Source organism: Salmo salar, chromosome 12 (assembly GCF_965601325.2).
Source record: "Salmo salar chromosome 12, fSalSal1, whole genome shotgun sequence".
In the NCBI taxonomy this organism is placed as follows: Eukaryota; Metazoa; Chordata; class Actinopteri; order Salmoniformes; family Salmonidae; genus Salmo; species Salmo salar.
Genome location: NC_138302.1, coordinates 67,132,373 through 67,149,142, shown reverse-complemented (window position 1 = coordinate 67,149,142; position 16,770 = coordinate 67,132,373). Strand labels below are relative to the sequence as shown.

The following is a 16,770-nucleotide window of genomic DNA, read 5'->3' as shown; positions in this document are numbered from 1 at the left end:
GAATCCTTCTCTCTAATATTATTCTGACATTTCACATTCTTAAAATAAAGTGGTGATCCTAACTGACCTAAGACAGGGAATTTTTACTAGGATTAAATGTCAGGAATTGTGAAAGACTGAGTTTAAATGTATTTGGTTCAGGTGTATGTAAACCTCCAACTTTAACTGTATGTATGTGTGTGTGTGTGAGCCCTTACCGCCGATGTTTTGCAGTGTGATGGCGATGCCGGCGGCCATCTTGCCTGGCGTTCCAAACGCCCTTTGGCCCAGCTGCTCATACGCCCGGATACCTGAGTCAAAGTCACCAAGCACATTAACATAGAGTACTGTACTGCCGCATAGAGCATGCAGAAAAGCCATGCTATTAAAGCATAGTAGAATGTAGGACACTCAGGAGGGGGCTGTGAATTCAAAGTGATTAGTGTAATTAAAAACGCGTTAAAGAGAAGAAGCAACCTGTAAGGCTGTGGGATGTTATCATGACATTAGTCTTCCTGACATGGCCTGTAGGGGTTGACTGTATGGTCTGTATTGTCTCCAATAAGGTTTTGCTTATGGTCTGAAGATTACATACCCACAATGCCAGAGGACTTGAGTAGCAAGTGGATGGAGTAAGATGAGAGGACAGCCACTACCGTCAGGAGCACCCTGCAGAGGAGAGAGGAGAGAGCATCATCATCACCATCATCATCGTCATCATCACCATCTTCATCATCAACACCATCATTGTCATAATAATCATCATCGTCATCTTTATTTTCATCATCATCATCCTCATCCTTATTGAACTTGATGACCAGCCTGTAGTACGTTCTGGTGCAGTATGACAGTAACAGCTGTCCTAATCCATGGCTCTATAGATGACATTCCTCCATGTAAACAATTGATTCAGCTGGATGTACAGCTGGGTGTTGGGTTATGGGGTCTTGGGTTATGGAGCGCATTCATAATAAGCAACCGACTGACTCAGGTTCACCCAGGGTTAGCCTCATACAGAGCTTCAGCCTAACAAAGCATTATCTACAAATATCTCCCCATTCCCCCACCACTAGAAATAACCACAAGGACATTAAGGGCGCTATTTAAAGGGGAAAATATTTACAAGATAATGCTGACATTGGCGAGCTGAGGAGAAACCGCAGAGTTAACAAAAAGTACAAGATTCTCTGTTCCAAGATCTCCCAAAATACTGCTTCAGCCCCCAGCGGCCAACATCTGGTCAAACAGACCAATCTGGACGGACGGAACACAGAAACCTGATCTTTCTGTTCACTTCCCAGAGCATCTACTCCTGCCCTCCTACTCCAAATTGTTTCCTCTCTATCGAATTTCTTTCGAATTGTTACTCTTGGCAGCTGGAGCTGAGCTTGCTTCGGAGTGGCCAAGCACGTCTTTCACCTCGACATCAACTCTGCGCCGTTTCACATGGTTCTGTGTCTGGGGCGGCGTGGTATAAGAATGCAGTACAGGCTGATTTGTGGTGGAGGAGAAGTCAGCCGGTGCAGTGGTGGGAACAGAGGGACAGACAGGCAGGCAGGCAGACAGTTAGGAAGACAGACGGACGGACGGACGGGGACGGACGGACAGACAGACAGACAGACAGACAGACAGACAGACAGACAGACAGACAGACAGACAGACAGACAGACAGACAGACAGACAGACAGACAGACAGACAGACAGACAGACAGACAGACAGACAGACAGACAGACAGACAGACAGACAGACAGACAGACAGACAGACACTCTGTGTGCTGTTCAGCTCAACTCAACTCTCCCCCACTGCATTCCTGGAAGGACCAGTGCCAGAGCCCATACCAGCGCTCGGCTGAGACGTCTGTGTGTTCCAACTAACATCTGAAATGTTAGACCACTACTACGGGTCCAGAAAGCTCCAATGCAAGTCGTGGTATAGCTCTGGCATGTGATGTGTCTGACTGTGGGTGGTGAGGTAGCTCTGCAATGCCACCTTATTAATGGTATAGCTCTCATGATGAGGTACTACTGCCATGTGTCCTAACCTCACCCCTGTCCTCACTGTAAAACATTCAGTTAATGTATACTCAGCTAGCACATAATGATCTGAGAACCATATGTTTCTTAGAGCTTGGTGAGAACGTGGTTGTCCTATGGTTATTTTGCATGGGAATGGGAATGGTGTGGGATAGCTGCTTGGCTTTGGAACATTCTCAGCACATTTAAGGAACTTGACAAAATATTTCAGAAAATGTTAAGAAACAGCGTTCTCCGGTGGGAATTTCAATACTTCAGCATAACGTTTCCTACAGGTTTCTTCATGGTTCTATTTAAAGTAATGTTCTCAAATTGTTCACAGAACGTTAAGAAACAACGTACTTCTGTGGGAATTTCAATGCATCAGCGTAACATTTCCTACAGGTTTCCTCATGATTCTATTTAAAGAACGTTCAGAGGACATTAAGAAACAATGTCCTTCTGCAGGAATGTCAGTACCTCAGAATAATGTTTTCTGCAAGTTTCTTCATGGTTTTATTTAAGAAGACTTTTCATAAAAAACATAAGAAAACATTAGTAACGTTCAAAGAGTATAAAAACGCTACTAGCTCAGGCTCACCATGTTGGTTTAAGGTTTAATTAGCAACGGTCATAAAAATTGTTAAAAGGTTTTAAAAACAATTATTTTAAATGCAATATATATCTTTTTTTATATTTTGGGTTAAAATAAAGAAAAGTATAGGGCCTCCCGAGTGGCGCAGCGGTCTAAGGCACTCCATCGCAGTGATTGAGGCGTCCCTACAGACCCGGGTTTGATCCCAGGCTGTGTTGCGACCAGGAGACAAATGAGGCAGCACACAATTGGCCCAGCATCCTCCGGGTTAGGGGAGGGTTTGGCCGGCCGGGATGTCCTTCTCCCATCGCACTGTTGCGATTCCTTGTGGCGGGCCAGGTGCATGCACGCTGACTTCCAGGTTAAGCGAGCAGTGTGTCAAGAAACGCTTGGCAGGGTCGTGTTTTGGAGGACGCATGGCTCTCGACCTTCGCCTCTCCCGAGTCCGCACAGGAGTTGCAGCGATGGGACAATACCTTAACTACAAATTGGATATCACAAAATTGGGGAGAAAATTGGTCTTTTTTTAAAATAGGTGCCTAATTTGCATAAATACAGTCAATGTATTTGCATATATGAATAAATTAACATACATGGGAGGAACAGGGCTGCAACCACCAAACACTTGCTCTACCTGCACTCACCTGCGTTGTATAGAATCCCTAATGAATTACTGTTGTTATCACAGTCTCTTGTATAATTCAACAAGTGTGTCAATAGCAGGATACCCGTGGATAAAAAATGTACATGCTTGGCTCTAGACTACACCTATCTATACATACGTTACAGTGTTTGCGAGATCGGACATACTATCACTATAATCTGAGTGTAGATTTTTGGAACTGGCTTTCATTTCAGCGCATCTAATTTGTAAACTGTATTAAATTATTACTTTTTTAAATTCCACAAAAAATGAACACACATCAAAATGAAGTTGTCTTTCTTCTCTTTATTGTGATGTAAGTGTCAAGACGGTGCGTTAAATCCCTGATGAAGCTTTAGCGTTCTTATAGATTCAACGGAAAGCCAATGTATCAAATCAAATGTTATTTGTCACGTAAAGAACAGGTGTAGACTAACAGTGAAAAGCTTACTTATGGGCCCTTCCCAACAATGTAGAAAGAAAATAGAGAAATAAGAGAAAAGTAATATCACATAATAATACAATTAATAATAAATACACAATGAGTAATGATAACTTGAGGTAGACATGCACATATAACTAGGAATAAAGGGACTAGGCAACAGGATAGATAAACAGAAGCTGCAGCATATGTGATGAGTCAAGAAAGTTAGTGCAAAAAAGGTCAGTGCAGATAGCCTGGGTCGCTTTTTGGTTTCTGTGCGTTCAGAAAGTATTTACACCCCATGACATTTTCCACAATTTGTTGTGTTACAAAGTGGGATTAAAATGGATTTTAATGTCATGTTTTGTCAACGATCTACATAAAATACTCTGTAATGTCAAAGTGAAAGAAAAATTCTAACATTAGTAAAAAAAAATACAATAAAAATAAAACAATAATATATCTTGATTCGATAAGTATTCAACCCCCCGAGTCAATCAATACATGCTGGAATCACCTTTGGCAGCGATAACAGCTGTGAGTCTTCTTGGGTAAGTCTCTAAGAGCTTTCCACACCTGGATTGTGCAACATTTGCCCATTATTCTTTTAAAAATTCTTCAAGCTCTGCCAAATGTTGATCATTGCTAGACAACCTTTCAAGTCTTGCCATAGATTTTCAAGCAGATTTACGTCAAAACTGTAACTCGGCCACTTAGGAACATTCACTGTTTTCTTGGTAAGCAACTCCAGTGTAGATTTGGACTTGTGTTTTAGGTTATTGTCCTGCTGAAAGGTGAATTCATAAAACCCTCTATGGCCTTACTCCCCACTATCTGAGATACCTACTGCAGCCCTCATCCTCCACATACAACACTGCTAAAAACAGTCAAACTGGACCGTATTATCTCCATCTCTTCATTTAAAGACCCAATCATGGACACTCTTACTGGCAGTTATGGCTGCTTCGCATGATGTATTGTTGTCTCTACCTTCTTGCCCTTTGTGCTCTTGTCTGTGCCCAATAATGTTTGTACCATGTTTTGTGTTGCTACCATGTTGTGCTGCTGACATGTTGTGTTTCTACCATGTTGTTGTCATGTCGTGTTGCTACCATGCTATGTTGTTGTTGTAGGTCTCTCTTTATGTAGTGTTGTGGTGTCTCTCTTGTTGTGATGTGTGTTTTGTCCTATATTTTTTTATTATTATTATTCTTTTTTAATCCCAGCCCCCGTACCTGCAGGAGGCCTTTTGCCTTTTGGTAGGCTGTCATTGTAAATACTAGCCTATTTAAATAAAGGTTAAATAAAATGAAACAATTCTGTTTCTTTGTTATCCTGGAAAAACTCCCCAGTTCGACGATTACAAGCATACCCATAACATGATGCAGCTATGCTTGAAAATATGGAGAGTGTGTCACGATTCCCACCGACGGTGGCGCCCCCTCCTGCTCGGGTGGCGCTCGGCGGTCGTCGTCACCGGCCTATTAGCTGCCACCGATTCCCTTTTGCTTTTCCCTTTTTTTATTTTGTGACACCTGTGGTCAATTAGCCATTAGAGGGGCTATTTAGTTTAGCTGGCCCGCTCCTGTTCGTGCGGGATTAATGATTGTTTCTTGTGTGACGGCTTGTGTTCATGTCGACGTTGTTGTACGCCGCATGTATTTTCTCCCCTGTGTGTGGGAACATTTGTTTTTTTTGGTGAGTGTATATTAAAAACACCACTACCCTGTGTTCGCTGGTTCCTGCGCCTCATTCCTCCTCCACAATTACCAAGCCCTAACAGAGTGGTACTCAGTAATGTGTTGTATTGGATTTGCCCTAAACATAACACCTTTGTATTCAGGACATGAAGTTAATTGCTCTTTCACGTTTTTTTGCAATATTACTTTCGTGCCTTGTTGCAAACAGGATGCATGTTTTGGAATATTTTGATTCTGTACAGGCTTCCTTCTTTTCACTCTGTCAATTAGGTTAGTATTGCGGAGTAACGGCAATGTTGTTGATCCATCCTCAGTTTTCTCCTATCACAGCCATTAAACTCTGTAACTGTTTTAAAGTCACCATTGGCCTCATGGTGATATCCCTGGGTGGGTTCCATCCTCTCCGGCAACTGAGTTAGGAAGGACGCATGTACATTTGTAGTGACTGGGTGTTTTGATACACCATCCAAAGAGTATTTAATAACTTCACCACGCTCAAAGGGATATTCCATGTCTGCTTTTACATTTTTTACCCATCTACCAACAGTCCTTCTTTGCGAGGCATGGGAAAATCTCCTTGGTCTTTGTGGTTGAATCTGTGTTTGAAATACACTGCTATACTGAGGGACCTTACAGATAATTGAATGTGTGGGTACAGAGATGAGGTAGTCATTAAAAAATTATGTTAAACACTATTATTGCACACAAAGTGAGTGCATGCAACTTATTATGTGACTTATTAAGCACATTTTTACTCCTGAACTTATTTAGGCTTGCTGTAAAAAAGGGGTTGAATACTTACTGACTAAAGACATTTCAGCTTTTCATTTTTTATTAATTTGTAAAAATGTTGAAAAACATAATTCCACTCTGACATTATGGGGTATTATGTGTAGGCCTGTGACCAAAAATGTTCTTTATCAATTTTAAATTTAGCCTGTAACAATACAAAATCTGGAAAACGTAAAGGGGGTGTGAATACTTTCTGAATGCACTGTAACTATTTAACTAAATATTTAGCAGTCTTATGGCTTGAGGGTAGAAGCTGTTCAGTGTTCCGTTGGTTCCAGACTTGGTGCATCGGTACCACTTGCCGTGCGGTAGCAGATTGAACAGTCTATGACTTGGGTGGCTTGTCTTTGACAATTCTGTATATTTGTATCCCATTGAGCACATTTCAGCCATTACCGGGGTGTATTTGAAAGGTCATCACAAACATTTACGTGGTCGTAACATTAACGAAAAAACAACAGGCTCAAGCAAAAGTATGAAAGAGTCACAGGAGTAAAATTAAATCAATCCAGCCAGACAGATTTAAGTGACAAGTGGATTTTGCACCCATCAAACTTAGGAAATATAGATGGCTGAAAAAGACAGATCCTCAGGTCGGTGGGGCATGCGCATTGCTGGTTTAATGGGGTTTGAAATGTGAATGGGATGTGAGTGGGGTGCAAATAAGGGCCAGTGCACAGCCACCTCCCTCCATAAAGCCACTGAACACCCTCTTTGTTCAGCTAAAGCTCACATGACACAACAGTCAGGCCCAGAGGTGTTACACACAGTCAGTAGCCCTCTGCCTGCCTCTGCTCCAGACCCTTTCCTTTGAGGAAACACACTACCCAGCTAGCACATAACGTTCTGAGAACCATATGTTTCTTAGAGCTTGGTGAGAGCGTGGTTGTCTTATGGTTATTTTGCATACAACCTTCCCACAACTTGTTCTTGGTATTTCATTGCTTTAACAGGACATTTCCTAAAAGTTCAAACATGGTTACATTTAATATCAATTTTGTTAATGTTCTGCGAGTGTTCTCCAACTAGTTTGACATTAGGAATTTGATCAAATAGTTCAGAGAACATTAAGAAACAACATTCTCTGTGGGAATTTCAGTACTTCAGCATAATGTTTCCTACAAGTTTCCTCATGGTTCAATTTAATGTCCTGTTTTCAAATTGTTTCGAGATCATTAAGAAAACGTTCCATAAAAACCACAAGAAACCTTTAGCAATGTTCAGTGAACAATCTAAGAATGTTATTTAAAAACATACACATTCCGTTCTCAGCATCAACCAAACTCTCTCTAAGTGTGTTCAGGTGTGTTGGCCACGCCCACTAATTGGCCACACCTGATCTTAATAAGTGCTTGTTTCCTTTGAAATCGGGTCTGTTTGAATAGACTAAAATGAACAGCTTTGTAGGAGTAAAAAAACATTGCATGCTAGCTCCATCCTGGTAGCGCAGTGGACTAATTCCATGGATAAAGAACAGAACATTATAGGTTTGAATATCACTGATGCTGTGTCACAATAAAAAATAAACGTGTTTTTCCATGATTAATGCCCAAGGAAATGATTGTCCATGTGTCCTGTTTGTGCTTGGAGTAATACAAAAAGTTAACCCAAAATAAGCTAGCAGTGTTATTTGGTATTTATTAGGATCCCCATTGAAAGTCTTATTGAAACATTCAGAGAAAGTTTTAAGGACGTTATTCAAAAACCTTTTAAATAACTTATCATTTCCATTCTCAGAGCGTTAATATAACCTCCCAGCAAAACTTTAAGGAACCAGAGTAAAACATTCTCAGAACCTCACTGCAACCTAAACATAAATGTTCCCAGAATAGGCAAAATGTTCACTTCTGTTCTCAGAATGTTTAAAAAATGTTCAGTATTACCAGTCAGGAAACGTATGGCTTTGTTCCCACAACCAATGTGAAACCAAAAACACATGTTCCAACAACTTCCAAGGAACCAAATGTGCTAGCTGGGTAATCTCCTTACAGCAATCCTACCAGTCAGTCACTGGTCCCGTTGGAGGCTATAGGCTACAGGTCCCAGGGCCCACCAGGACCTACACTCATACACAGGCATGAATGGTGTCAGATGTGTGGTCTGATGCACCATGCCTTAGAGCAGACTGCAAGCCATACCAATAGTGGATGACTAGAATGCTTGTCAGTGCTCTATGGCTCCAATGTACAGAGTAGGTGTTAGGTGAGGTCAAAGGAAAGGGTAGCAGAATACACTGGAGGGTTGAGATGCCACTGTAATGTTGTGATGTTAGTTGGGTGTGTGGTTGAGTTTTCCCATTGTTTTTCTGTGTTCAGAGAAGCGTGTGCTGCTATGTAGGTCTGCGGTACCCCTTTGGGAACGAGCAGCTAAGATTCAGACTGAAACGGTACTCTGGCAGAAAAAATAGAAAGGAGAGGAGAGGGGAGAGGAGAGGGTACTCTGGAGGCTTGAGCACAGCACATAGTGGTCAACTGAAAAGCTGCCTGACTAGCTGGCCCCCTCCACCTACATGTTTCTTTCCCTCTTTCTCTATCTGGGATACTAGTCAACTCAACATGGCTACTGGAGAGCATAATTATTTGAGGCATGTGGATTTATGTGATTTATAGTAGATACATAAATACATACCTTAAATAAATGTACTGTACTGTGTTTCACACATGGCTCTATTACATTCCACATGAACAGTGTGTGAGACATGTTTAGTTTTATGTTGCACAGGAGCAGATGAGCTGTATACAGCAAGCCAAGTGGCCAAGACAGACAGACAGACAGACAGACAGACAGACAGACAGACAGACAGACAGACAGACAGACAGACAGACAGACAGACAGACAGACAGACAGACAGACAGACAGACAGACAGACAGACAGACAGACAGACAGACAGACAGACAGACAGACAGACAGACAGACAGACAGACAGACAGACAGACAGACAGACAGACAGACAGACAGACAGACAGACAGTGTAGTTTAGTAACCCAGAGCTCAGCTGGTCCAGACCAGACAAACCACCTAGCTCAAAATAAATCGTTTTTTTTTCACTGTGTAAAAAAATCCTCTAGACATGACTCAAGGCATAAAGCTTGGATACAGTCTATGAATAATATTTGTGTCTGTGATGGTTGTCTACAATAGTATCAACGCTTATTTAGTCACATTTGGTGAGAAATGCGGTTATGCTGCCAGTAAGACTAAAAACATCTTCTCTTTCCTAACTAGAGGTAGCATGTATACTTCTAGTTTGGAAGATTTTGTTAGTCACCCTGCCTACAATTCCACTGGATTTAGACCCTGCTAGTAAACAGTCAATAGATTTGGCATTACTACACACATCCCAAACATCGCTTTACCTCTAGGTAGAGAGCTATTGTATCGTAATCCTATCCAAGGTCGCTTGGTAAACAAATCCCTCGGGCTAGGAGAGTTTTCTAATAAAAGCAGCATTATGAGAGTTTACAGCACATACATATTTTCGTGGAACAAGACTTAACAACCTAGATCCCATGGCTGCTGCCACCTTGTACTCTAGCTACTGGGGTGAGGAGGTTTGATGGTAACTAGAGGAAGACAAGGGAGTGTGGATGTTATGGTATATGTCATTGATTTATGGGTGAGATTATCAACTGGAAACCTGAGCTGGACAGTAGGGTCACGCAAAGACACGCAGCAACACTCATAATCATCACAGAATATAATGGGCCAGGTTCGGTGCTAAACCCACAAACACATTACATAACCCCTACATGACCAATCTGACACCTATGAAGCTAAACCCTCTGTGACTCATCCTGACGCCACCACTGCCCAGATTATTCTTCCTAGCTGGCATGGCAGACTCCTGAGAATGCACTCATGTATATTCAGTATTCACGTATTCAATCACAGCAAAAGATTGGACACGCAGATGCAAGCACATTGAGGTTATTTCCAGCATCCATCATTATAATTGCATCGGTTTAACACAGCAGCACAACACTGCTATTGGCAAAGTAATGAAAGCGCTCCACCCTGGCCCCATTACATTACCTTTCATTAGTCCACACATGGCTTGAAGCCCCTATTCATCTCAATGCACATGTATCGCATGAAACACAAGGTGTTACACACCTGCCAGTATGTCACAGCTGTAGTTATGATACCTATTACACAGTAATGATGTATTTACTCTTTAGCCTTTATCTAGTGACTGTTCAATTAGGCCTGTTACATACAGTCTACCGCCTGGTTAATTGCCTTTAAATAATTACAGGGCTATTTCTGTCCAGGGAAGAGCTCAGTTTAGAGGGACTGAACGGAGCGCAATTGAATCAGAGGAACATCTGCGGCTACTGTGAACATGCCTGACTGGGTTATGCTCTGGGTTTACATCCGTGTACATGCATCTACTCATTGATCTTAGCATTCACCATATAGAACTGCAGAGATGGGACCAGGTCATAATCGAGCAAGTCCTAAGCCAGTCTCAAGTCTTAACCTTCGAGTCTCGAGTCAATTCCCAAGTAATAAGTGGCAACTCTCAAGTCAAGTCCCACGTTCCAAAGCTCAGGTCAAGTCACAAGTCCTTAATTTAGTTTTCCTTACATTAGGCCTACTAATACAGTATATAGGCCTACATAATAAACTTCACAGATCATGAAATAAATGTTTTTTGAATCATCATTAATAATAGAAAAGCCATCCAAATGATGATATACAGTCAGTGTTGCTAGTACAGCTACAGTTTGACTGACATTGTGAAATCTCCAATTAGAATAAAGTGGTGTTGTTTTTACCCCACCCACAACATGCACGTTGAGAGGTCTGTGGTTGGCTAAGAATAAACATTTATGGAAACTCTTGCTCAGAGCGCATATTTTCAAGCGAGAAGAGAGGAAAATATAGGACAGTACTCTATTTTTCCCCATGCCTTTCCGCATCTGGAGGCGCTAGGCAGAATTGAATTTAACAGTTGTTTACCATATAACTCAATGCGACTCTCCACTTTAAGCAACAGAATTGCCACGAATGTATGCTCATGGTGTAATGCAGAATTTAAAAGGAGAGGAAGGTGGTGCTGCTCGTTTGAGAGGGGAAAATCCAAGTCTCTCGAGTCTCTTGAGTGTTACAGCTCAAGTCCAAGTTAAGTCCAGAGTCATAGATGCTCAAGTCGAAAGCGGGTCAAGTGTTTTTTCTTTTTGCCAAGTCAAGTCTTAAGTCACGTGACTTGAATCCACATCTCTGTAGAACTGTATGTAAGCTACTGTATGTTCATTACAATCATAAACTCATTCATCCGCTTATCCATCCATCCATCCATCCATGTTGGCTCACAGGAATAGGACGACCCCTGTGTTGGCCATGGCGTACGACAATCCCAGAATTCCACTTCCCATGATGGCGTTGCCCAAGTTGAATACTGACATTCCGAAAGAGGTCTTCCCCTCAAACTGATTCCATGGATAAAGACAAAGAGGAGAACACGCTTGTTAGCACAATGCTTAAAACAATCAAACTTGCTTCACAGAAGGAGAGAATGAACACGCGTTACATATTCATCTGAAACATCCACTGGGGCCATAGCGCCCTATTGGTTTGGCTTACGTCCGTGAAGCCTGTGGTCTTCTTGTCCTCCATGCTAGACAGGAACTCCTGACTCTCTGCAAGGTTAGCCTCTGGATCCTCACTTCTGTGGGAATAAAGCACAGTCATAAGCACATTAAACAACAACAATATTATGCAACCACAACTCAAGCACACACTCTCTGATAGAACTGTGGAATCATATAGGATAACATTCTACTGCTATAGGAGGCTGGGGCTTGTTGGTACTGTTCTGTCCTTATCACAACTCGTGATTGTCATAGGTGAGACAAACAGTGCGGTGAGACAAACAGTGCACCGAAACATATCCCTTCCTTGTCAATGTTACATACCTGACATTTTGGACACTATTAGGAACAATTTCCCTAAAAAAGTAGCGTAGAGAAAGACGATCCATCATCCAATGAAAGCACAAAGAGGAAAAACAACATAAACACACCCTCAGTAATGCAGCCATGATGGAGACAGTGACACAGTCTGTGTAAACTAATGCATTCAAGACACTGTACGTTGTATGTTAAACAGTTCATGTAATTTCCTGTGACTGAGGGGCAGGTCTGATGCATGCTGATGGAGGTGACCTCATGATTAGTAGAGCAAAGGAATGCAGTCTCTGATGCTAGGTAGTACTAGGTACGCATGACACACATTTCCACACACATATCCAGAGTAGTTAACAAAGATCAGTGTTGTTGTTGTGGGGTGTGTGAGGGGAGACATGTGACACTCTCAGAGGGTAGTACAGTAGGTCACGCGCGCAGCCTGCCCGCAGGACAAGGCAGCTAGTAGCAGAGCTCACCTCAACCCTCTGACAAAACAAGGCTCAGTGAGGGAGTACATCACACTCAACACTAATAGTTTAATACTCAGCCAATGTAATATGTTGCCTAAATACCAGAGGGTATACTTTTTTAGATGAAAAGGTTCCCCTTGTCTGCTATCTTGTATCTAATCTTGTCCACCAGCCGAGTCTCTCTCTGTAGAACACTATATGCAGTAGCGAATGAGCCTGGGGATACCTGTGTATACTCTACGTTTTCAAATGAAAAGCCTGTGTATACTTTTGTATGTTTGTAGTCTGCTATCATGTACCTGATTGTATACTTACTGCTCTGTGGTGTCTCCTGGTGGTGTTTTGGCTGCTGCTGTGGTTTCCTCCCCAGGCTCATGGCCTTTCCCATTGGGAATAGAGTTCATCTCTGCTGGTGCTGCTGGTGCTGGTGCTGCTGCTGGTGTTGAAGCTGGTGCTGCTGGTGGTGGAGCAGGTTCTACGCTTTCAGCTGCTTTATCGTCACTCATCTTTGTGCTGATGGATGTGTGTGTGCTGTGTCTGATGTCCTCTTTTCTTTTCCTCTTTTCCTTCAGGAGTCTAGGAAATAATAGACAAGCGGCAGTTAGACTACACCTGATGATTTAATTATGTTCACAATCACTGGAATATTACAGACAGTTCATTAAATGCAGATAAGCTCGCATATCTTACACATCTTACACAGCCATCTAGATCCAGAATTGGGATACAAATTGTACAACTTGAGTACAGATGAGTTGCTGGCGGCTATAAGAGGCGTGTTGAAAGAGGCCTGCTCTTGGCAGTTATAATGAGTCTGTCTGCGTCTTCCTGGTAGGCCCCTGTTAAACGTGCCTGAGTTATAAAGTGCTTTCTAAGAACGCTAGAGGAGCAGACAACACAACACAAACACTTTCTATTTTCAGTTTGTCGCACATAAGATAAAAACACCAGCCACCACCACTGAAGTCGGAAAGCTAAGTTGATAAACAACCTTTGATTCCGGGGAGAATCTCTGGCATTATTGAGTTGTCAGCTGACAGGTATTTTCCTCTCTCTTTCCTCGGAGGAGTTAGCTGTGACACTCTAGGCTTTGTGAGGGATGGTTCGGGCCCCTCTACTCGGGGCCCCTGTGTCCTAGGTCCCCTGCAGTGGTGTCTAAGCAGAGCTGCTGGTGTGCGGGACTCTGAAAGACTCCTATGACATACGTCTCCTGGTTCCTGTCTACCTCGGTTCCCTCTCTGGCTGTCGCTGAAAGCCACCACCACTAATTTCTCCATTAGCTATGCAGCGTAAACAGGGATAAAGTGCGGATGGAGTAGGGGGGTTAGAGAGTTGGGGGCGAAGGGGGGTTAAAGAAGGTGGCACACACATTGCGGGACCCACAGAAGAAGGAGATGAAAGGCAGCAGAACCAGCTACGACCAGCTTAGAACCAGTTCTGGGCGTCTTTGTTCCCAATTTTTTTGTTCTAGCTTGCCATTTTTGTATTTAATTAGGAAGAGCTTAGCGTAGCGGCAGCGCTCTCTCTCTCAGTGCTCCAGCACCCTTCACTGGGCCTGGTCCCCTCAGCAGCTCCCTGTTCCTGCTTCCCACCTCCCCTACAACCACCACCTCCCCTCCCCTGCCAGCCTTTTAACTGTAGCTTTTCGTAAAATGATTTTAGCACATCAAAGACTGAGGGAGGTGAATAAACCCTGGGTCTCCATCGAGCAGCAGCCCCTCATGGCCTGTGTCACTGTGTTACTGGCCTCCACCAACCACGTTGTGATGTGAGCCTTATTGCACAGCCAGGCTCCTCTGTCTCTCTGGCTAAAGCCGGGCAACGTGGTCGGCCAGCAAAACACGGCACACAATGGCGCATGTTGTGTGGTTTCCTGGGAACGGGCCGGAGAACAGTGATGCTATTGTGCCAAGCATCATTATACCGCCGGGGCCCCCTTGGCTGCAGCTTGCCAGGCCACTCGAGGGGCTGAAAAGGTAATTCATTGTGCCCTAAATGAAAAGACGCCACCTTGAATTCCGCAGCTACCGGTGTCCTGCGCTCACGCACATGTGTGGCAGGGGAAGGGCAGTGGGCGGTGCCACACACACTAGGTAGCCCATCGCCAGTGAGGAGCCTCTCTGTCACTCAAACAGCTCACGAATCACAGACAGGCTGGACAGCACGCTCAGAGGAGGATCTGAAGTGGAAAGGATGTGTGATTGGCTGGCTGAACCACAGGGGGCTCTCTGGGGTGAACTCACAGGGTGGAGCTTCTCCACGCCAAAGCTGATTGGGCAGAATCACATCTTCAATAACCATTGAAAAAATTAACAAAAGCAACATGTGACTTCCTTCAGCTAGTTGGGTGTGAAAACACAAACCCAATGTGTTTTCATTCAGCCAGAATGCCTGGCAGATCTCTAGCCACAGACACAGGGAATACGGTATGAATACAGTACAGTGAGGGAAAAAAGTATTTGATCCCCTGCTGATTTTATACGTTTGCCCACTGACAAAGAAAGGATCAGTCTATAATTTTAATGGTAGATTTATTTGATCAGTGAGAGACAGAATAACAACAACAAAATCCAGAAAAACGCATGTCAAAAATGTTATAAATTGATTTGCATTTTAATGAGGGAAATAAGTATTTGACCCCTCTGCAAAATATGACTTAGTACTTGGTGGCAAAACCCTTGTTGGCAATCACAGAGGTCAGACGTTTCTTGTAGTTGGCCATCAGGTTTGCATACATCTCAGGAGGGATTTTGTCCCACTCCTCTTTGCAGATCTTCTCCAAGTACTTAAGGTTTTGAGGCTGACGTTTGGCATCTCGAACCTTCAGCTCCCTCCACAGATTTTCTATGGGATTAAGGTCTGGAGACTGGCTAGGCCACTCCAGAACCTTAATGTGCTACTTCTTGAGCCACTCCTTTGTTGCCTTGGCCGTGTGTTTTGGGTCATTGTCATGCTGGAATACCCATCCACGACCCATTTTCAATGCCCTGGCTGAGGGAAGGAGGTTCTCACCCAAGATTTGACGGTACATGGCCCCGTCCATCGTCCCTTTGATGCGGTGAAGTTGTCCTGTCCCCTTAGCAGAAAAACACCCCCAAAGTATATGTTTCCACCTCCATGTTTGACGGTGGGGATGGTGTTCTTGGGGTCATAGGCAGCATTCCCCCCTCCTTCAAACACGGCGAGTTGAGTTGATGCCAAAGAGCTCCATTTTGGTCTCATCTGACCACAACACTTTCACCCAGTTGTCCTCTGAATCATTCAGATGTTCATTGGCAAACTTCAGACGGGCATGTATATGTGCTTTCTTGAGCAGGGGGACCTTGCAGGCGCTGCAGGATTTCAGTCCTTCACGGCGTAGTGTGTTACCAATTGTTTTCTTGGTGACTATGGTCCCAGCTGTGTAGTTCTGGGCTGATTCCTCACCGTTCTCATGATCATTGCAACTCCACGAGGTGAGATCTTGCATGGAGCCCCAGGCCGAGGGAGATTGACAGTTCTTTTGTGTTTCTTCCATTTGTGAATAATCACACCAACTGTTGTCACCTTCTCACCAAGCTGCTTGGCGATGGTCTTGTAGCCCATTGCATCCTTGTGTAGGTCTACAGTCTTGTCCCTGACATCCTTGGAGAGCTCTTTGGTCTTGGCCATGGTGGAGAGTTTGGAATCTGATTGATTGATTGCTTCTGTGGACAGGTGTCTTTTTTACGGGTAACAAGCTGAGATTAGGAGCACTCCCTTTAAGAGTGTGCTCCTAATCTCAGCTCATTACCTGTATAAAAGACACCTGGGAGCCAGAAATCTTTCTGATTGAGAGGGGGTCAAATACTTATTTCCCTCATTAAAATGCAAATCAATTTATAACATTTTTGACATGCGTTTTTCTGGATTTTTTTGTTGTTATTCTGTCTCTCACTGTTCAAATAAACCTACCATTAAAATTATAGACTGATCATTTCTTTGTCAGTGGGCAAACGTACAAAATCAGCAGGGGATCAAATACTTTTTTCCCTCACTGTATGTTTGAAGACTTAATTGATTGTTCCACTAAGCCCCTGAGAGAGTGAGTCACTGAAGATGAAAGAGAATGTGTGGCGATGAAGAAGATAACATTTACAATGGCAAATGTAGGACAGTCACCATGCGATGTAAGCAGCAAGGACACACAGATCTCCATGTTAAGGACTTGGAGTTCTCACCAGGATATCACACATAGAACAAAACCGGAATACTACACCTACAG

The 16,770-nt window shown here is 43.3% G+C and overlaps 1 protein-coding gene across 2 annotated transcripts in view; it reads right to left on the bottom strand.

Annotated features, from left to right (window-relative positions):
• Positions 1–16,770, bottom strand: part of LOC106565568 (sodium-coupled neutral amino acid transporter 3) — a 64,946-nt gene that overhangs the window by 27,812 nt on the left and 20,364 nt on the right. Inside the window, exons 2-7 of one of the 2 annotated variants that reach the window (XM_014132836.3) lie at positions 12,843–13,103; positions 12,067–12,099; positions 11,735–11,819; positions 11,465–11,580; positions 575–648; positions 198–290 (exon numbers count right to left, since the gene is read on the bottom strand). In XM_014132836.3, coding sequence (XP_013988311.2) covers positions 198–290; positions 575–648; positions 11,465–11,580; positions 11,735–11,819; positions 12,067–12,099; positions 12,843–13,033 — 592 coding nt within the window. In that variant the 5' untranslated portion in view covers positions 13,034–13,103. The remainder of the gene's footprint in view (positions 1–197; positions 291–574; positions 649–11,464; positions 11,581–11,734; positions 11,820–12,066; positions 12,100–12,842; positions 13,104–16,770) is intronic. The other variant, XM_082959240.1, reaches the window with a different exon arrangement.